This window comes from Diadema antillarum, unplaced genomic scaffold (genome assembly GCF_040938485.1).
Source record: "Diadema antillarum isolate AM-2024a unplaced genomic scaffold, OU_Dant_1.0 scf00000082, whole genome shotgun sequence".
In the NCBI taxonomy this organism is placed as follows: Eukaryota; Metazoa; Echinodermata; class Echinoidea; order Diadematoida; family Diadematidae; genus Diadema; species Diadema antillarum.
This window is the reverse complement of record NW_027270971.1, coordinates 2,029,529-2,053,077: the sequence shown is the minus strand read 5'-3', so window position 1 is coordinate 2,053,077 and position 23,549 is coordinate 2,029,529. Positions and strand designations below refer to the sequence as shown.

General features: G+C 37.6%; 1 protein-coding gene across 1 annotated transcript; it reads left to right on the top strand.

Annotated features, from left to right (window-relative positions):
• The first annotated feature begins 652 nt into the window (after positions 1 to 652).
• Positions 653 to 18,396, top strand: LOC139717794 (kinetochore protein NDC80 homolog). The gene is made up of 16 exons (XM_071629294.1): positions 653 to 734; positions 1,668 to 1,791; positions 2,384 to 2,492; positions 3,350 to 3,519; positions 3,864 to 3,966; positions 5,324 to 5,407; positions 6,491 to 6,584; positions 7,700 to 7,794; positions 8,777 to 8,921; positions 9,614 to 9,819; positions 10,811 to 10,972; positions 11,735 to 11,824; positions 13,231 to 13,323; positions 14,692 to 14,822; positions 15,873 to 15,975; positions 16,990 to 18,396. Exons 1-16 carry the CDS (start codon positions 653 to 655, stop codon positions 17,077 to 17,079), a joined length of 1,881 nt encoding a protein of 626 aa, XP_071485395.1. The 3' UTR covers positions 17,080 to 18,396.
• The last annotated feature ends 5,153 nt before the right edge of the window (positions 18,397 to 23,549 follow it).

Sequence of the window (23,549 nt, the reverse complement as noted above, 5' to 3'; positions counted from 1 at the left end):
AAGTTTTTTTTATCATTTTTTTTTTTTTTTTTTTTACTTTTACGGCCTTCCTCTGTGTATAGGAGGGGATTCTGTGAAGCCAGACGTAGTCTCCGCGGAGTATATCCCTGACGACAAGATACAGACTGATCTTTCATTTCAGTCAACGCAATGTTTCTACTGTAAGAGGAGTGTATGCATGTCCTCCTGAGCTGAGTCCTGGATTTCTCTCAGTGACCTGGGCTGCAGAACAGAGCTCTGTTGTAGAGTTTTCTATAGTTATTTGTGCAGTTATTGCTCTTTTTTTTTTATCATGATGCACTGCACCTAACACTTGTGAGTTGTACAGACACAGACTCATCAAAATTATATCTTCAGAACCCACTCACTTCCACACCTACAACTATACTTGCAGCGCCTTCCTTACCAATATTTTCCAGATTCAAATAAAAGGTATTCTACAATTGTAGTATCATGTCTAGTATATAGATCTAACGCTGGTAACAGTTAGATCTATGCCTAGATCTGTTAGTTGCCATATTAGTTTGGTGCAAATTACATGCAGCTTGCAGTAACCGTGCTCCTTCTTCATGTACTTATCTAGTCTAGATTTTTTTTTTTTCTACAACAGGACAAAACTTGGATCTAACGTTTGTGGGGCCTAACCAGCAGAATGCATCGCCAGAGTGCTGGCCGTGCTTCCATGAGCAACAGAAGGTCATCTGTTGGACCGCTCAGAGTAAAACACGACAACAGTGAGTTACCTCACTTCACTTACAAGTACGGTACTTAATTGAGTTAATATTCCCAAGGCAATTACGAGGTTTGACAGTAGCTTTTTCTTTTCTCTTTCTGGTGGCTGAGCCATTAGAATCTTTCATTCTGAAATTTTGATGATCCAAAATAAAGAACAATTTAAAGCAACAATCAATTTTGCATAAAAGTTGCCTGTTAGGACCACCAAAGGATAACAATTTTTTTTTTTTTGAAATTTGGTGGCCCAACATTAATTCTTAGTGGTTTGATTACAGAATATTACAGAAGTATAGATTTTTCGTGCTATCCGATATAATATCAAATGACTGCTATAGCATACAGTGCGTGTATTGATACAGCTATCAGACATATGAAACTGATCACACAACTTCTTTTTTTTCTTCATGAGCCATTGTACTGTACTGAAAACTGAACTGACTGTGCTACCACTCACTATTTTCTGATAATTGTTCCTTTTACTAATGATTACATTTTTTTCTTTCAGACCATTACACGAGAAATAAATATCCACCAAAAGTCATCATCCCTTTGATAGTCTGCATAAGACAGTATTATTTATCACATAACCAGCCTGTGTGTTCAAATGCATACTTGGCTGTCCTTCACAGGGTTCACCAGGACTTGACAAGTTCCAGTGGACTTTTCTCATTGAAGAACATTAACATGACAACCCTCTTCATAACAAAGTACCAGTAATGTTTTGTGCCCCCCATGCCAAAGTTTCTTTGTATAATTCGTTTTTCTTTGTAAATCCCTGATATACACATGTACATGTAAACAAAATTTGATTTAACAATGTGAATTCACTGATTCCGTGATATTTATAATAACAAGATGTCAGCTGTACAGGCATGTACAAATGTACACGTACTGGTAGATGTATGCATAGCTTAATTGTTTCTCTGTGGCAGATGTTCCTTCAACCAGTCGAGGACCCGGAAGTGTCAACCGACGCTCATCGGGGTCGAGTTCATCGGCCGGCTCCCGCAAATCAACTGCCTCAAAGATGTCCCATGGCTTTGGCAATAACAGGAGGTAGGTATCTCAATAAGATTGTCTATATTGCATCCAGCTCTGTCTTGAAACTCATTCAGTTCTGTCATATGAAAGGCACTGCCATTCTCCATTCATAATTTTCCTACAAATATTCAAATGATTGAAAGAAACAATGTTTATGATCAGCCCTGGAAACTTTGTCAAATTCTTCTGATAAGTGAGCAGCTACAAGTACATGTAATTATTATAATATCAAATGCTGTGTCATTTTGATGGAATATCAAACCCAAAAGAAATGTCATGTCTATTTCACAGCCAGTCAGTTTGAAAAATAATATGCTTTTAAATGCACCATGACACAAGATTAACCAAAAATCAGTAAATTCAGAATTTAGTAAAAGTATTAAAGGGCCAGTTGTGATGAGATGTTACTTTTTACAATTTAAACATCAACTTGGGCATGAAGATTGTGAGTTGATGTTTAGGGATTTTTTTTTTAAAGTAAAAAGCTAGAACTACAGGTATGTGATTTTTTAAATTTTTTTTTTCCTTAAAAAAAAAATCCAATTCTGACATGCTAAAAGAGTAAAACTGAAGGAATTTTTCTTCTTGACTATCATTGCACATGCAGGCCCTCTAGTGGCTATGGACGGTCCAACATGGGCAGAGATGTCCTTCGCGAGAGTAGGCCCCTGAGTGATAAATCCTACATGCAGAGAGAGATCAGGAACATTGTTGATGTGAGTAAATCCCACAGCTGAGCAAGAAATTGTGGCATTGGGTATGAAAATAGAAAGTCAGTCTGTATCAATTCTATAAGCATTGCAAACAAAGAAATGTGAGGTTTCTTTTTTCCCTAATGATTTTTTTAAAATAGTTTTTGCCCAAAGAAAAAGAGAGAGAGAGACAAGAGAGAGAGAAGAGAGAGATTGACGAGAGAGAAAGGAGGTCATGTGAGAGTTAAGTGCTGGATTCCGTGCTATTTGGAAATCTACATTAAAGGGATCGCATAGTTTTGGTTAAGACCTAATTTCAGTTTCTAACATTTTTTGGTGAGATAATGAGAAACCTCCTATGAAATATGAAAGAGCATGTAATGTTTATTTGATGAAAATTGGTTTTGAAATGGCTGAGATATCCAAAAAAGAGCGGTTCTAATAAAGTGTGGGACCCACCTTTTATTACCATTGCTTTGGTTTACTTTGTTTTTGGATGTTTCAGTCATTCCAAACACGATTTTCATCAAATAATCTTTGAATTCCTCTTAAAATGGTATGCTCTGTACTATTTCATAAGTATTTTCTTGGTATCTTGCAAAAAGTTAAAAGTCCAATTCTCATCTCTACCAATACTGTAGTATCCCTTTAACAGTATGATCCAGGTAAAATCTTATTATTGGGATGGGGGGGGGGGGGGAGGAAAATGGTGGGAGGCTTTAGATTGTTTAATTCTCGGGAAATGTTTGTAATATACACATTTTAATGCATATTCTTCTATTACCTAGGTATTTCTCTGTCAGAACCATAATTTCTCCCTCTTCCTTCTGACTGAAATTGTTGCCATCACGAATGATTACGTTTCTGTTTGTGAATCACAGTTTCTTCAGGAGAACAACTTCTCCCACCAGCTGTCCGTCAAGCAGCTGATGTCCCCGACGACAAAAGACTTCATCCGCATCTTCCAGTTCATCTACAACTTCTTGGATGAAGACTACGCAGTGGGCCAGAAGTTTGAGGAAGAAATACCCGCTAAACTCAAGGCACTCAAGTGAGTGTTTCTAAAGTCTTTGAATACCACCACAAACAAATAATGTGTATATGTAATCAATGGCTCTCTAAATATATTTGTTCAGCCATGATAGCATGCTTCAAAAATATAATGACAAGGTATTAAAACCTGTACTGAAACATTAAAAATCAGAATTTAAACTTAAAAATTTTCAAGAGCCATAGATGCTGTTGGTATATCGTGAATTCATAGCCGAACCATAGTAATGTATATACTAGTAACTTGTAAACAAATTACATTAACAAGATTTCTCAAAAAAAAAAAATCACAAACAAACAAAGATGCCACAACCAACCATCTGAGACTACTTTTCCCACTTGCAGATACCCATACAACATTTCCAAGAGCTCCATGTTCACCCTGGGGAGTCCACACGCCTGGCCCCATGTCCTGGGGGCTCTGCATTGGCTGATGGACCTGGTCAAGGTTGGTTATTCCCTTCTTTCTGTCTAGTCTATTTCTGACCAAACTGTACACTTGTTCTTCCAGCTGAATACTTACAATAGATGTAACTGTCAATCCAGAGGTGACACCGTTAAACTGGGTTGTAGGGATCGTATTGTGTAGATTTTTATAATGAAGAGGTGACTCTTTTGTTTGAGGGCAACAGGTGTGTAGACAGACACAAAGAAAAAAACAACAATGATACTGGATTTACCCTGAAGCTGGCCATTTTAATGAAAAGAAAGAAGAGATTATTAATGAAGTAATGTTGTGATTGTTTTTTGTTCGTGAGTTTTTTTTGAAATGGCAGAAACATGTTTAATTCTGTGTATGTTAGTCTTTCAAGCTTCTAAAGTATTTCCACGTTAATGATCTACACCATCCTCTGACTATGACGCATTTATGTACAATATCTGCCAGAGATTTTCCTATGTGTGGTGTCATCAATTGTATAACTGAGCTTTCTAATGAGAGAAGCAAGAAATATAATGGCAATATAAAAAATGTGAAAGCCTCTCTGTGATTGTAATTGTTTGGAACAAATTAACCCATTGAGGACAAGCTGATTTTGCAATGACACACATTTGCCATAGACACCTGCCGTAGGATACTTTGGGGACTAGTCTTCAGTGGGTTAAGTATCTACATGTGTAAGTAATGACAAGTTCACCTTCATAGACATGTGGGTTGCGTGAATGCAGCAATATTAGTAGAACACATCAGCGAAAGTTTGGGGAAAATCCGACAATCTGTTCAAAAGTTATGAATTTTAAAAGTTTCTGCTCAGTCATGGCTGGATGAAAAGACTACTATAGCTTGTGATGTCATGTCACATGTGTACAACAATACAAAGAAAGAATAAAGGAAATTCAACATATTTCCATTTTTCTTGCATAGCAAAAGATCACTCGACTTCTCTCTTTCAGAAGGCAGGGGGATAATATTACCCTTAACATACGTCAGTAACAAGTCGAAGGAATGTACACTTTATTCAAAAAGTAAAGTTTTTGTGAAATTCTCTTTTTATTTTCCTTATATCGTTGTATGTATGTGACATCATACACTGTAGTAGTCTTCTCATCCAGCAGTGATTGGGCAGATACTTAAAAAATTCTTAACTTTTGAATAGATTGTCCAATTTTCCTCAAACTTCCACTGATGTGTTCCACTAATATTGCTGCATTCTCTCAATCCTTATGTATATTAAGGTGGACTTGTCCTTTAAAGGGAGAAGGGAAGGGGAGATTAGGAAGGCAACAGTGAAGATAATGGGAAGAAATCCTTTTAAAGTCAAGGAAGACTTTCCATTCAATATGTTTTGATATGTTTGAATCCACAGTATGCAATGAACACGACCACCACGACTCTGCTATTTTCTGCTGAGGGAGAAGAGAGCGAGTTTGATGGCCAAGCAGAGTCGGAGGTTTGTTGACTACTGTAGATAATGCAGTGCATAGTAGAGCCTGTCTTTAGACCTTGAATTTTCAGACATTGCTGTTAATCCCTTTATTGTTAGGGGCACATTTTACCATCGATTTTCATAGCCATTTTTCTCTTTTTTATATGGGTAAAACATTCAATTTTGTAGAACTGTTTAACACTTACATTCTCAGAGCTGTGTTTTGTTATCCCACACACTCTCAGAGTCCTGTCTAGAATTAATATTTTTATTTTCTTTTGTATTTTCTTTTCAGAACAAAAACAATTAAACAAACAAACAGCACATTGTTTCTTCAGGTAGTTTCACAAATTCTTTTTGTTAACCTTCTTATGTACAACTATGATTATAATGTATATTATTCTCTTTATAATTATGTCCCTCTGCGCCTCAGAATAGGCTACTAGATCGATGGCGCATTACAAATGCTGTACTTAATATTATTATTATTATTATTAACTGTAAATTCTCTGGGCCTCTTTGCAATCCTTCCATTCTTCAGAACCATTGGATATGTCATATCCTACATAAAAACTTGTTCTCAAATCCAGACTGGAGTGTGAATCTTTAGGGGCGGTCAGACTGGCAAAAGATCGAGAAGTTTAAGATCGCGATCTTTAAGATCTCGAAGTTTTGCCAGTGTGACCGCAAACTTCCTGCGAAACTTACCCCCAAACTTCTCACGAAACTTCCCACATCAACTAGGGATTTTTCCCCCTCCCCCTCTAAACTTCTCGATGTTTTGCCAGTGTGACCGTGAGAAACTGAAACTTCGCGATCTTTGTCACGTGACTAGTCCATCGCCTGCTTGCGGGTAGTGTCTCCGAAGCGCGAGGCCATTAATTGTCATGTACAGATGTGCATTGTTACGTCACAATAACAAGCCATCGGACGGCGCGCTCTTTCTTTTTTCTTGCGCGCGCGCGCCGATGACCAAAACTTCTCGATCCAAAGATCGAGAAGTTTGGCTGCCAGTGTGACCACACGACAAAAGATCGGGAAGACTTCGCGATCTTAAACTTTTCGATCTTTTGCCAGTCTGACTGCACCTATTGTCTTTATACCCAGATGCTGTTTGACTATCTTGAAGGGACGTATGAAGAGTACATGAGTGGACAGGACCAGTACGAGGTGTACGAGAAGAAACTGCGAGATGCCATACGTAAGTACAGTCAGTGCCTTTTACCGCCTCTCACTAAGAAATTAAATCATTAAAATCATATGGGTTTCTGTCCACCTTAGAGAAGCCTTTTTAGGGTTTGCTGTGTTCTTCCAAAGGGTCCTGCCAATATTATTACCCCCAACATTGCCAGGTATGCATTTTCATGCCTTGGGTAAGGGGGATGTTGATGTGGTGGTTTGGGGGGGGGGGGGGGAGGGGAGGGGAGGACCTCATCAAAGCATTTGCGACAGACATAACTCAAATTCAGAAACTTCCATCTTAGAGTGCAAAACCTCTGTTCTTATTACAGTGCTCTTACATCAAGTTGCTCAAATCCACATGCAACACTCCAGTAAATTTCTGTTGTTTTTCTTATTAATCCTCTTCTTTGATAGCCAGTTGAAAAACATATTATACGTAACACAATACATATATCCAACATGTGTTTGTAAACTGCTGCAACAAGGAAGTATGGGGCTGCTATTGAAATTGACAGGTTATTAGGTTGTGCAGACTTTATGTCCCCATTTGTTTCTTAATAGATGATATGCTTTCTACAGAATGGAATGACAAACCATATTACCCTTTACTTACTCTTCAACTTTATATGTTATAAGGATGATTTTTGTGAGTTTGTGCGCAACCCTTTGGAGAGCTGTGAATTGATGTCATTGTCATGTTAGCTAAATTGTGTATTATGGTTATTAGCACTCTCAATCGCTACTATATTCCAAACAAAAGTGATGTGATCACTTGTGTAAAATAGGTGAACCAAGGGATTGTCTTTCTATCACCTCTTCATCTGGCTTGTTCTTTTTTCAACTGGTTCCAACAATTATATCCTTTTTAATACTAGTCATGTCAGAAAAGTATATTTGGCCATTCCTGAAAGTTACTGGCCCGACAGTGATTTTTACCGGCCTGGACCACGAGACTGGCGCCAATGTAGAGCCTTGTCTTATTTAATGTCTGATTTTGATGAAGCATCCACAATTCTCTGCAAATCGTTTACCCCATTCAAGATCAGCTTGGACGAAGCGGGGGATTTGCACCTCAAACCTCATTGGTCTCAGTTTGTGTGAGTTTGTCTGTCTGTCTGTTTGTTTTGACTTCAGATATGAGAAACACGGGAGGCGAGATGGATCTTGGGAACATTGCGGCCGAGAAGGAGAGACTCCAGGCAGAAGTGGAGGAGCTGGAGCAGCAGCAGGTAATGTGTCAACCATTCCTGATGTTTTCCTGGGAGTAGATGTAAAAGGCATAATTTACCATTTGCAGATGAAAAAAACCCAACATTCATGCTTTAAAATAGTTCTAAAATGTGAGTTAGGGACAGAAACAACCACTGTGAAAATTTGAATCCATATAATTGATGTCGAGTATTGTTAAATACACAAAATATGAACAGCAGTTATAATAAGAATGCTTCCAGACTAAACCGTCTATAGTTATGGTTTAATGAGAAAAATACTTATATCCCCTAAAATTTCAGGCTTTATTGCAAAAATTTTATAAGGTAGGATGTTCTGTGATACAACAGACCTACACATATGCATCAAATGTGATATCTTGAACATTTTTTAAATCACTGCTCTCAAAGGTAAACTGAACCTCTGAATCTCTCTTATTATTGTATGATTATATTTACCATGTTGAATGAAAGGATTTCTGATTAGCCTGTTTGTAGTAAACTACAATGTATGTGACAATATTCTGTGGAATTTTATTTCTTTTCGGTGATTTATTCTTTGATTATAAATGAAGTAAGTTTTTTTTGTTTGTCCTTATTTGTTTTTTCTTAAATGAATATATGTACTGAGTGTATGATTGCTTAGTCATGGATTGTTTATCCCTCGTTCATTAATTAATTCCATTATTTATTGATTTTGTGTTTATTTATTTATTTATTTATTTTTTAGGTGAAATAGATGGAGTGCCTTAATTTTGTCCTTAACACAGAAAAAGCAGTCATGTTACCTTGTATTGAGTCAACATACACCTTGGTATTAGAATCCCTTGTAAGAAAAAATACATCTATGTCTGAGAATGTAAGCTAGAAATGGTGATGTTGATTACTGCTTGGTGTGATAACAACCCTCACATTTACCCCTGTATTGTGAAAATGAAATAAAGAGAAATTCCAGACAATTGATCAAAGGAACTGTTCCACCTTGCCCCTTCATACATACTAGAGTCGCATCCCAAGTTTGCAAGAACAGGTAAAGGCCAGGACCATCGACTGTGAGCGCTTCTCGGCCTACCTCATAAACCTACGGGACCACAAGAAGACCCAGGACCTGAAGATGCAGGAACTGGACATCCAGCTGGGACATACTGGTCAGTCAACCACGAGTAGTGTCCCGTGATCTTGGACAGTTTGCATTCACACAAAAAATTGCATCCTCACTGTCCAGCATTTTTGTGACTGTAGTTCTGTTCATATTCTGTTAAACTCGTTTCATTTGACTCATTTCAAGTTACCAGTACATAAATTCAGTCAATTGATTCAATGTGATTTGATTGATGCTATTCAATCTCTATTTGATATTGATAGAAATATTGTCCCGGTTATTGAACTTAATTTTATACAGTGCACTCCTGTTATAACGAATACAGTTGTAACAAATTTCTAGTTACAACCAAATAAAAATTCAGGCCGCAACACCATCCACCCTATGCTTTTTATTGTTTATTTGTTCGGTTATAACTACATTTCGAAATAACGAAAGAAAATTGCCGGTCCCGAGGACTTCATTATAATGGGATTCCACTGTATAATAGAAGTTCGGTATTTGATTGTAAATATACTGGTATCATTAAAATTGGTTAGGATCTGAGAGAGGAGGATTGGATAGGATGTAATGTCAATGAACCCAGTGAATGCGTGTTGGGTTGAATAGGTTATCATTAATTGTCCATTTAATAGTAAGAGATACTTGCTAGAATGAGAAAAAAAATAGATATCCAGTGCTCCAAATCCCTGAAACTTAATCCATTTATCTTCTTTCTTTTTCCCCTCTCTATCTTAGATCTTGAAATTGGGGAGCTGGATCGAGAGCTGTCACGGCTTGAGTACCAGCTGGAGCACCAGGAGCTATCGGCCAAGGACGTGGAACGCATGCAGACAGAGCTGCGGCAGGCCAACGCCAGTCTGGACCAGGTGGAGCGGGAGAACCAGTCCCTGGACCAGGAGATCTGGGCTGAGGAGCGTGGCATCGCCAAGAAACAGGAAGAGGTGAGTATTGTGGAGTTTTGCATGACAGTAGACTAACAGGTGATGCCTGGCCAATTCAGGGATGATTATGAAAGGTAGTGATATAACAATAGTAATGATGACAGTGATAAGGAATGATGATATTTTTGAAAGTGATAATATGACAATATTAGTAATGATGATAGTACTAATGAAAAACGATATTAAATGTGATAACGAAATGATAGTATACAAATGATGCTCGGGTCTGAGTGTGCCAGTGGGAATTGTGTGCATAAGGTAACTGTGGAATGCTTAACCCATAAGGTGAAGCTGAGTGAGTGTAGACTAGATTTTATAGTTATTGCGTGCACACTATTCCTAGTGTTGCATCGTCTATTTTATAGAACAGCATTTTTTTAATCGTGTTCCGACAATTTATGATGCTTTTCAAATTTACTGGATGCATTTCTCTTTGGCTTTCCATTGATGCAAACCATGTGTCAGTAATTACTGGATGCTGGCTAGCCATCTCTTGCTAAGTGCGCAAACTCTTTGCTACAAGCCTGCATGTTAACATGTTCACCGCGTCTTTGCCCAGTGATCAAAATGATGATTTGATATTGAACATATGATGCAGCATGGAAAAACTGATGCATGGCTCTCAACCAATGAGATTGCAAAATTTTCTCGACCTATCCTATAATGATATTGCTGCGATGATGATCATTATAATTCAGGTAACAATTCTTGTTTTTAGAGTGAATAAGGAAAAAAGTGTTGCCAGAATGCTCCTAGTTAGTCTTGCAAGGAGCTGGTGCTACCTTTAATCCTCAAGTCCAGTGCTGCAAGCAAAGTGCTACATTTTTTATTTGAATCAGTGTGATACTGCATTTCTTTTAGGAACAATGCTGAAAGTGTTGCATGCAAATCATTACACCTCATCTCTAGTATCATACATAACAGTTAAACTGGACTTTTAGCTTTTCCATGGCTGCCAAATGACTATCTCTCAACCTTTGACCCCAATCAGCTGGAACGGAAGGTCAACGAGTACAACAGCCTGGCGCGCCGGCTGAAGCTGATCCCGGCCGATGCGGAGAATGCCCACGGCATCGACTACGAGCTGCGTCTCAACTTCCACTCCATCCACACCCAGCATTCCCCCATGCTAGACTTTGTCAGCACCATCAAGGTATGTGAAGACAGCAAAGAGGAGGAAGTGATTTATGCAGGGGCGGATCCAGGAATTTTGTAAAGGGGAGGCGCCTTAACAAAATTAAAGGGAGGCACACGAGCCCCCCCCCTTTTTTTAATTTCTTTTGTTTTAACAAAAAAAATCCCCCCTCTGGATCTGCCACTGTTAATGGATGTACGTTTTTAGAACGGTGTGTCTTTTCATCAGAGCAAATGGTAAATCCAAATTATTATTATTTTTTTTTTAGGGGGGGGGGGGCAAAACAAACACAAGTAGCTAATGATTGTAACGTGTAGCTAGCCTTGAAATGCTGGCAAACGAGCTGATATTTTGAAGTCAGAGCTTCAGCTTATCTGTTGGTTTATTAGATATCAAATGTGCTGCTGATGTGTTCGGTCTGTGAATCTCAAGGATATTTCAAGCATTCAAATTCCCTTGACATTTTAAATGCGTTAGAAATATTTCAGATTTCATAATCTAATATTCATTAATGTCCATGTCTGGTTCTTCATGCAGTCAGAAATTGCATAGATTGTGTGTTTGCAATCACCCAGTGAAAATACAGCAGTTTCAAGATACATTTGTATGTTTGATGTTATGATTTAAACCAAAATAATGTTTTGTTTTGTTTTGTTTCTTTTTTTTTCGTACAGCAGGGCCTAGAATTAGTATCTTAAATTGTATTACTCGGTAGTCATTAATGAGAAAGTTTTGAAGTTTGTTTTTTTTTTAATATAAATTTTTCTGTTTCACTTGAAGCCCGCCCTCGTGCAGCTGAAAAAGAACCTGAATGGCGAGGTCCACAAGCTTCACAGTCATAGGCTGAATGAGGAGGAAGCTCTTGACCAGGTTAGTCACTTTCTTTTGACCTTTGACCTCATATGTTTATGACCTTTCCACAGGGAAGGAAGGGAAAAATTTGACCCACCACCTTATGTGTTTTGTTTTTGTCATCTCCTATTTTTGCCAATTGGGAGTGATTTCTACTGTGAAAGTGGATATTTTCGCACAAGTAATTTTTCGCGCTCAGCTGGGTAAGGTGAATTTTGCGTGTTTTTAATTCTGAGGAATCAGGACATAAACAACTGGAACATATGTCATGCAAAAATACTTGCATGCTCTTATTTTCACGCTAGCTTATGGTTGCATGAAATGCACGAAAATTTCCACACCGCGAAAATTTCCACTTTTCCAGTATATTGTATATAAGCAGAAAAAACAAATATTGTTATATTTGTACACTGTATGCATGTACAACGTATTGCATGATGTATATCTTGTGATGTCTTTGTAATAGCAAATTTGACAAGTTCACAGGTTATTGCAGACTTAACAACGGACTCAATTATCACCTCCCCTAATTTACAGAAAAAAAAGTCTATATTTTCTCTGCAGTGGAAATCACAAACTGTGCTTCTTGAAGAGAGACATTACTTTTCATTTAGTTGCTGTGGTTAATAGGTAGTGAATTTATAAACTCACGTCTTTGGCTTTCTTGTCCTGAATCGCAAAATGTTATACCTCACACACATACATTGTATACATGAGTGTATACTGTGTTATGCTCCAAAGTGGGTGAAGATGTAAAATAATGTAATGCTAGTTCTGAATTTACGAAGGGTAATGTTTTTGTGATGACCGGTTGCAGGGTAAAGATAACTCTTGTTGGCTTCAGCTCAATCACTGTTTTTTATCTCATTTCTGAAGCAACTTACTGATCCACACTTGTGTGAGCTCTTTAAAGGGATTGTATAGTTTTGACTGAGACTAAATTTAAGATTTCTATTAAACATTCTTGATGAGACAATGAGAAACCGCTTATTAAATATGAAAGAGCATTCCAAGAGGAATTCAATGTTTATTTGACGAAAATCGATTTTGAAGTGACTGAGATATCCAAAAAGGAGCAATCCTAATAAAAGGTGGGACCCACCTTTTATTTTGATCCCTCTGTTTTACTCTGTTTTTGGATGTCTCAACCATTCCAAAACCAATTTTTGTCGAATAAACTTTGAATTCCTCTTAGAATGGTATGCTCTGTACTATTTTATATGTGGTTTCTTGGTATCTCGCAAAAAGTTAATAGCCCAGTCCTCATCTCTACTAATACTATGCCATCCCTTTAAGATAAAGAACAGAAGTTACAGCATAGAGCCTGCAAACTGGACACAACATAACGGTGGGACTGGTTGCCATGGAGATTCCCACAGGCATTGTCACATTGTTTGCTTGTTTCTATCCTTCCCTCTGATTAGATCAAAGAGATGACGGAAGGAAAGCGGGAGGAGATTAAGAAACTGGAGGCTCAGCTGCAGAGGCTGGAGAAGGAGATTAATGCCTTTAAAGAGGTGAGATTAGCACTCCAAGGAGATTATACTGATGATTTCACAATAAGAGTAATGTCTTCCAGCGGGTACCAGTTTAGATAGATGCCAACTACTGTATACGCCATATATTTAGCGAGTCTAAATTTTTACAAATCGGAACTTCCCGACGATTTCTTGAGTGGTTAAATTCATGATCGTGGAGTCCTTTCCCAAATGGAGAAATGTATACACGTACGTCTCATTCATAGCGTGATCAGAGTCAATAGTTTTGCGTCTCTTTAATTTCGCAAATAGCACCTGACTCTTGAAATTCGCAAAAATAAAAACCTCACGAAATATTCGGCGTATACAGTACATAACTTGTAATATATTTAGTCAGGTTTTTAATGATAAATGCTTTGTAGAGGTGGTGTGAGCCCCCTTCGTAGTCTTCCTGAGTCTCATGGAGGCGCCGTGAATATTCCCTGTAATATTGTCAGTACAAGTTTTATGTAGCACAACCAAAATTAGCTATTGTAGGCACAAGTTTTCTTTCTAGATTGATTAAGAAAGAAGATGGGAAATGTAGCAGACATTTAATTATGTGAAAGTCATTTGGAGATTATTGAGACAGTGGTGTCATCACCTAGTCTAATTGGCAAATTGGTTTGCCACTAATAACCATGTTTTATCAAATTGTGAAACACTAGCCAAGGTCACACTAGCGAAAGATTACAAGGTATAAGATTGCAATCTTAAAGATCTTAAAGTTTTGCCAGTATGTCCTCAAACTTGTTGTGAAACTTCTCGTGAAACCTCCAACTCAAACGAGGGCTATTTCCCGGGCCCCTGCCAATCTTCTTGCTCTTTGGGCAGTGTGAACACAAGGAACTGAAACTTCGCGAAGTTTGTCATGTGATTGGTCCGCCATCTGTCTTTGAAGCGCGCGGTCATTGTGATGTACAGATGTGCGTTGTCGCGTCACAATCACCAGCTGTCAGACGGTGTGCTCTTTCTTCTTCCTTGTGTATTGGCAAAAGTGACCCAAATTTTGAGAACTGAAGATCAAGAAGTTTGACTGCCAGTGTGGACAGACGACCGAAGATCCAAAGACTTTTCAATCTTCAGCTCTGTGATCTTTTGCAAGTGTGACCACAGCTCTTGGAATTCCACAAAATGTTCCTTTTAAATTTTGGGTTGGATTCTGATTAAGCCTCCACCATTACGATCATCTGGTATTACTCTGTTTATCACAGCCAAATTTGACACTATTTATGGTATGGAATTGCACTTTAATAATGACATCTACCCCGTGTGTAGTTTTTAATGCGTTCAACACTTGCTTTGGTGGCTGCCACGTTTCCAAATTTAACAACATGCAATTAATCCTTTCTCGTCCCTGACGGACAGAAAACCCGCGACGAGGTCCAGGCGATGACCGACCGCCTGACAGCCATCGAACAGAAGAAGGAGGAGATTCGAGCCAGCAGCAGTTGTGACATCAATCAAGCCAAGGAGCAGATTCGACAGATGCAGTCCAGGTAAGCACTGGCGTCTGGGTCTGTTGGTTTGCTGGAGTGACGAGAGAAGGCATCCTAATAAATCTGACAAAAGTCTGTTCAGCTCTTTCCTCTATTTTTGATGGGGAGGGGGTTGAGGAGGGGGAGGCTATTCAGTAGCCATTAATTGTTGTTTTGTGTCTTTTTGTTTTCTTCTGTTTTCTATTTTGTTGAAGCATTAGCGTTTAAAGGGCTACTCAATAACAGTATAAACTTCCATGTGCCAAAACAATTAGCCTTAAAATTTGCCAGATGTTCTATTTTGACATACCGTCAATCCCGCCCCCCCCCCCCCCAAAAAAAAAGTCAAATTAAACTGAAATCCCAAACAAAGACACTTACTGTAAAGTCAAATTAAACTGAAAACCCAAATAAAGACACTTACTGTAAAGCGAAGAAGTTTTTGCGGCATGAAATTTTTGCGAATTGGAGCTGACAATTTTTTTTGCGGCATAAAATTTTTGTGAATTGCCAGTGGCAGTCAATGCATGTAGTGTAGACAATTTTTTTTTCACAAATATTACTGCCTCTTCTGAAATTTTTGGCTCTCGCATAATTTATAATTTATGCAAAAATTTCTGGTTTTACTGTAGCCATATCATGGTACACTCTCACGGAAAGGCCAGTGGGATGTAAGCAGGTACTGATAGTGTGATCTGATATTACTTCCTCCCTCAGTGAACTGATCAGTAAACATAGCCTAATAGAGATAAACTAGAAATAGACTCTGGTTTTGGTCAACTGTCATGATGTTTTCTTTCAGCTTTGACATTACTTGAGTGCTTGTCTTCCTCACTGTGCTTTAAATCATATGCCATTTTAATTTTTTTTTGCACCCGTATATTCAAATATTTGTGATATTGTAAAGTTGTACGGAGAAGCGTAAAATGTATTCGAACTTGAAAGTAGGTTTGAGCTTTTCCCAACTCTGAGGCTTATAGTGTGTTTTATCCCCAAAAATCTCAGCTAAAAATGTATCAAATACATCATTGTGTATGATGCTATTTTCCCATTGATGTTTGATTTATTCAGGTATGATGAGGCGGTGCAGAATATGAAACTGGAGGAGGAGAACTATGACAAGTTTTTGACCCAGGCCTGCACCATGATCCTGGAGCACAAGGCCAAAATACAGGTTGGTGCCACAACAGTCCTCTGCGATATATCGCAACATGCTTACTAATTCTTGCCGCAAAGAACGCCGATAGAAGAACGCTAACACAATTTATATAACTAAGCAGTTTAGCTGGCCCCAAAGTTTCCGTTGTTTTTCATTGTTTCTGCTACCCTGGTGTCACAAAATCTTGACACCAGTATACATCAAACTGTGTCTAAGTCAAATCTGAGGGATTTTAGAAAATCTGTTGATGTATGTGAAATGTAACTTGCACAATAGAATCAACACAACATACTGTATCTATATCCATCTGGGATAACTTTTTCTTCGACATACCTAATTATTTTGGCTTGTGTGTGGTCGACTTGGGTGTGGTTGACTCTAACACTTCTCTTGATCCCCCAAATTTTGTTGTTTGCTCACGTCCGCAGATTGCGTAATGCAGTTTATAAGCTGTTGGTGCCAGAGGCTCTTTCATACATATTCACTCAACTGTGCTTTGTCAACTTCAAATTGATGTCACTGACACTTTTGAGAAGAAAAACTATAATCTTGTTAGTTGAAAGTGAAAATAATAGTTTTTTATATAAGATGTAATTCAGAGTCATCTGATGAATTATGTGACATCACATAATATAAATACAAGTACTTACATTTGAAATGCACATTTATGAATAATCTTTTTGCTTATTCAAAAGAAACCATTTATAAGAAATATAAGTAGTGTTATATTGAAAAACAATCATCATTTTTAAATCTTCATGATTTGAGCTAGAGATGGAATGTTACACATTTCTGTTTGTATCTGTGTGTATTTATTCTTTCATTCATGCATTCATTCATTCATTCATTCATTCATTTATTTATTTATTCGTTCATTCATTCATTCATTCATTCATTCATTCATTCATTCATTCATTCATTCATTCATTCATTCACACTCTTCTGTAGCCATACATTTATGTTTCAGATTGAATAATCACTTATTATATTTTTTTTATTATATTTTTTTCTCTCCTTTGTTTTGGACAGAACCACGTCAAGAGTCTCATTGGTAAGGCGCAGGAATGTGTGAAGACGATTCAAAGCATCGAGCTCCCCAGCCAGCCACAGTCCTGTTAGATCCCGATAGATGGCAACCATGAGAAGATGAAGTATGGACGCATGCTGCCAGCCAGTGAAGTGATCACACACTTACCTGGCCCTGTAAGCATTGACCATCAAAGCGCTGCTTTACCTTGGCTTGGCAGCACTTATTATTCATAATTATATTTATTAAGTCCACATGTTAGCATTTCATTACTGGCAAACTCATGTTTGAGGTTAGTAATACATTAAACAAGACAATATAAAGGGGGAAAAAAACATACATGTATATTTGAGCCTGGCAAATTTCGCCTGCAATGTAGACTGTTGTTAACTTCTCCTCATTGGACACAAACATGCTTCTTTTGTGAGCACTCCATTTGAAAAAAGGAAAGCTCTTCAATTTGAAAATTTCTTTCTGTTTAAATGAAGATAGTGACAGGAAAAAAGGATCAGTGACCATGTTGAACTTAATCAATAGAAGTGTTCACACCATTTCTACCATATTTGATTTTTTGTTTGTTTTGTTTTTTGTCATCTTCCGATTTTATGTTCTATGGAATCTTTAATGCAGCAAACTTATTTTATGTGGCCTCGATCTCTCTATCGTAGTACAAACTTTTTACTATAGCGAGTATACACAAAATTGTAATGTTTGTGACTGGCTGCAGAAGTGTTTGATATGTAACGGTTGTGTGTGTATAAAACATGGGAGTAGTTGTAAGCTATGGATGATTTGGCCATGTGACCAAGAAACTCCAATACTGTGTAGTGTAAAAGTGGAAATTTTCGCAATGTGTAAATCCAGCATTGAGAATTTGGGTTTCTGGGACAAATACTGGGCTAGGGCTTTCTATAGCTCAGTCGGTAGAGCACCGGGCTAACAAATCCAGAGGTCTCGGGTTCAAATCCTGATGGAATCCCATTTTCTTTGCTCATTTTTTCACTAAATGTGTAAATTTTCACACATTTAGCTTGACCAAAATCCATTGTGAAAAAAACAAACACACAATCTTTTTGCTTGTCATATGTTCCAGTAATGAATGTCTTGATTCAGCAGAATTAAAAACACATGAAATTCATCTTACACAGCTGAGCACAAAAAATTACTCATGCAGAAATATCCTCTTTACAGTAGTCTCCATGTTTCATAGCCGTTAATGATGTCTACGCGACCATACCTTCGCGAGAGTTGTCTGAAATTGCTGAAACATTTATTGCTCAGTCCATTTTCTTTCATCACTTCCATTTAAAATGAAAAAGTGGAAAATCAAAACCGCACACAAACTTGCAGATGTCAAACATATTTTTCCTCTTTCTCTCTGTATCTTGTTTTAGATCTCATAGACATCTGTGAACTGTAACACTGTAAATATGCTGCCTTTACATAATACTGTAACTGTGAATAATGTACATACTGTATGCATGTTTGATAATTGTACATAGGTAATAGAATGTACTCCGCTTCGAGTTCTGATATATTATATGTGTATTACATTCACTTCATACATATACAGAAAAACATGCTGATTCATCAGCACTTACACATGTGTGAATTCTTGTTACATCAACAAGTGATTTTTTTTTTCTTTTTTCTTTTGTTTTAGTGTGAATGTGCGCTATACCCCTAGTGGAAAAAAAAATGTGGGAAATCATAAAAGTAAAACAGAACAAATTGTCGGCTGAGAACTAGGACGTTATCACATTTTTTTTTTGGGGGGGGGGAGAGGAGTATTGAGTTATTGATATCATGTTGTAGCTCAATCTGTTCTACATCATGGTGTCAATTCAAAATTATTTTAATTTTCAGTAAAGTGTTAAAATCAAAACCACAAGGGTGCTATTTTACCCGATATTTGGAACAGTGCTTATAAATCTACCCACTTTTGATTGAATAAGCTTTTATTTCATGAAAATTGATTGTTTTGTTTTTATTTACTCACTAGTCTTAGGACACAACATGGTCCTTCTGATTCTTAGCTGGTGAAATGAAAACCTGGAATTAAGATTGGAAAGGGCTTGGAAAGCAATGTGAGGTGTAGAGTTATGAATGTGAAATAATACTACATGTACAAGTAGTTACAAGGTCCCTATGACAGATATCTCCTTTTCCAAGTAGAAGAATGTGAAATATGTTGCCTTCAGACATGAAAAAAAAAAATAAAAAAGGAGGTATTGTATGCAAAAAATAATTTCATGATTATGTCATGGCTATGTGACTACAGCCAGCTATATGTAGTTTTTCCAGAGGTCATTGCACTATGTGACTTCCAAACCATGAAACATACATCTATTTGTTTGGTGTAATTGAACTCTACTGATACATGTGTATCTGTTTCTCTGACTGTTCCTTTAAAAAAAAAGAGGAAATATATATACTATATATTTCATGTAAAGGATATAAATATTCCCATTGATTTTGCATTAGAAACATTAATTACAACAAAAATATTGTAGAATGCTTCCAAGTTTCCATTACTCCGGATGATTTACTCAGTATGGATGATGATCCTTAATAGTATATAAAAATGTGTGCATGAGGCTAAAACTTGACTCGTGTGTCAGCTCTACTAAGGCTTTTGCCGAATATGTTCAGGGATTTTGACAGTATTGATTGAAAAATGAATTGTATTCCTCCCTTTTTGCTCTTCATAAGTTAGGTATATTATTACTTACTAGTACTCTCAATTGCATTCAATATGTGCGAGTGTCCTTTACTCAAAGCCTAATTATGCCTTGATTAGGAAAGCCATCTCAAAATTATTGTGAAATATCCATTCTCTTTCACGGTAGTATGACAAAAGAGATGTCGCTTAGTGCTGATGAAATTTGAGGACAGGCTTGCCATAAAGTCCCAAGTGTGAAAATTAATTGACCCGCATATCCTGTTGCACAATGGGCCCATTATCTGTGTGGTAGATGACATTGGAATGAAGCAATCTTTTTTCCCCCTTTCCCTTTCAACCCTTTGTATATTGTGACCGAGCACGTAAGATATGCCCCTGCAATGCGTAGTAGAGAGAAAAGATGAACCATTGAAATATTAATGCTCGAAGCCAGCCAAGGATTATTAATACAAGTAGCAAGCCGCAGAATTCATACCTGAGAATAGATTGAGGGAGGTTTGTGCCCCACAAGGCCCACCACAAAACGTGCAAAGACCTCTGATCTTGACTCTGGCATTGGACAATGTCACGCTCTTTGTGCAGCAAAGTTAATTTCCACCAAAACAGTCCTTCTTGTTTCTTGGTGTACTTGATAATTGCCCTCAAGTCCATAAAAAGTGCAATGTTATGCATGATTTAGAAGAAAAAGAAAACCAAGTAGGCCCTGAGGATTGTTAAGGCGTTGTAAAGTAACCGTTGTAGATTGTGCATCATAACTTTCCTCCTTTGTGAAATGCGTGTGTACCATGCACAAGTGCATTTTCTTCTGTTCATTTTTCAAACATTCTCAAATTGATATGTGTTTGTTTTATGTGTAATATACATGTACAATCAAGGTCTACTGTGTGATACCCCCTTAATACAATATAATCGTATGTTTTGTACATTGCAACATCAAAACACAAAATAGTGTACATGATGTTATGTTTGTATGTTTGTGACGTATGTTGTGATGGCGTGTGTGGAGTTGTCTTTAAAGTCGCAGTGCAGTCACGTCCTTTTTTATTGTTGGTGGGTATCGGAAGTTCACAATACATTGTATAAAGAATGAAGTTTGCCGTGCAAAAATAAATCGATAGGACATTGAAGAGACCTAGTAGGATTCGCGTGTACCGTATCTCGTATCGTGGAAACCAACAATCAAGCACACTCTGCAATTACACACACATGTGCGCACGCACACACACACACACACACCTAAACACAATTCTAAAAACAATGGACACTTCTCCGAAGAAACAACAAATTCGAGACCAACGTGCTCACTTGCATAGTTTTATTAGCCTAGTTCTATTGATCAACTTTGTCCAGTATGTACTACTGTACATGCTATGAATAATAATGCCAGCAGCACACTCATGATAGATGTGGTTATGTCATTTTGTAATCATTCTTTTACTAACTTACACACAATCTTCACTGAAACACACATTTTGTCGCAAATTCTAGAGAACTGATTGCATATCCTTTTAAGTAATAATAATAATCATAATAATAAATATAATGCATAAAGCGCTTATTACAATGTTTCTAAGTGCTGGGAAAAGTGTTGAGGAAATTATAGATTTTAGAACAAATACTATCTTAGTCGTGATTGCATAATAATTATACACAATGAGAGGCAACAAGGATATTATTTTGTTCACTAATTTTTTTCACTAACACACACAATCTTCATTAACCGCACTTTTTGTCATGAATTTATTCTAGAATATTGAAAGCATATCCTTTTCATAATATTGTTAAACATGAAAATGGTGCTTTTATAAAAACCCTCTTTATATGATACTGTATATATCAACAGAAGACGCGTAATGTGATGGTAATCATCTATAATTTCTAACTTCACAATTCAATAATTTTATAAATTTCAATTGTGTGGAACTCGAACAACTCGCATCAAGCTCTTGCTATTCGTGATAAGATCGTGTCAACTCGTGGAAAGAATTGGGTTGTGTTCGTGCGTTAGTTGTACCTTCCATCGCTCACATTACACACTATCTAACTCGTATCTCGCCTTTTCGTACTTGTATCACACTCGGTAATGCTCAAATTGTACTCCTACAAAAGACGTACTCGTAGAGGACGCACGGAACACTCGTACAATGCCAAGTGTTCGCGAGTACATTTTGTATCTCGAGAGTTGACACTCGTAACAAGCTCTTCAATATTCGTGACTGAAAATCTTGGCTGAGAAAAAGCTCACAGTAAATTTCAACATCAAGTAGAGTTTCACTTCATGTGTTATTTCTAGCCCATGTGGTTTCCGATCAGAGATCGTCGCTCGCCAAATACACCGGGCAAACACCCCTATGTTTTCTTTAGTCCTTTATTGACTTTTATATGTGTGGACTTAATGTAGATTGTGGCAGGGCAAGCAGGGCAGGTGGTTTCTTGCACACCGACAAGAAAGCAGAGTCGCACTTGACATCAATCCAATAGTTCTGCGCCAACGGGGGTCGGACTAGCGTAACGCATACTCGGGTTGAGGACGCATTGAAGAAAACACCCCTCGGCGCAACCCCTTCTGAGCCTTTATACCAATCTGCAAAATGATGATAGTACTCTGCATGTAAAACATTCCTAAACATCACTATCTGTGCGGGCTACGAAATTGGTCATGCAATATGCATGCGGCAATGATCTACAATGTACTCAAACAATCATCGTGCCAAATTAAAGGCAATTCCACAGAAGTAGGTCCTATAAGCCCGGTCCGGGAAAATACAACGTGCGTTGGAATTTTCAGTTATGTAAAAGGAAATAGAGAAGGAAATATTCTGCATCGCAGGCATTGGCAGGATTACACGTATATTGAATTTATCTATTTATTTATTTATTCAAGATTTCATGCGTGTTCACAAAATAGGAATGCATACAAATGTATGCAAGTACATCTCATATAGCCAAGGCAGAATATATACAATAAGTATACATTGATAAGAAGCAGTTACAGGATAGTATACAACTCCGCTAAGAGAGCTACATTATTCAAGGTAACGAACACGCAAAGGAAATGCAACATAAGCTTAAAGCTTGAAAATCGTTGCAACCCCCGTGCACACAATCTACAGTGTATATATGCTTGCAAATAGTTTAAATGATACTTGATAGAAGTTGGGGGGGGGGGGTATTTACAAAGAGAGCATGAGAACATGAGGGGGAAAGAAGAAATGCATGTGTGGTGCCTATTTGTCCTGTCGGACATTGACAAGAGAGAGAAAGAAAAAGTAATTATAAGCAAATTATACTGATTAAATTGATTAAATTTCTCATAAATCCCATTCAAATGTTGATTTCAGGGGAAATATATGATCACAGCAAGTTTAATAGTTAACAGTATCCAGGAGTTCAGCGTGAAGCTGATAATAGAATATGAATGAATGAATAATAAGGGACGCAAACTTAAAGTCCATGACGAATGAAACCGAAATATGACAGATTATTACAATTTGAACCTATACGAGGTAGTTTTGCGAGGCAATTGCAGTTGTTATTTTGCAGGGTCAAAGGTCAGCAGTCAATATTCGTTGGTCTTTTGCCTCTTCCGGTTTTCGCCATTCACTTTACACAGGGAGGTGGGAAGAGAAAGAGTGGAATCTCTCTCCCCACCTCCCTGCTTTAAACGTAAACATTCCGATCGACCACGAAAAGAAAACATTCCAGGACGTCGCTGCGTGTCGGTTACACGCACCGCAGAACGCTGATAAATCAACTCATACAAGGTTGACCACTTCCAGCAGCACTACGCGTCAAACAATTCACTAGTCAATTTGTGCCCAATAATTGCACAGTGACCATCAGTTTTACAACTCTCCAAATTTAAACAGAAGTAAAAAT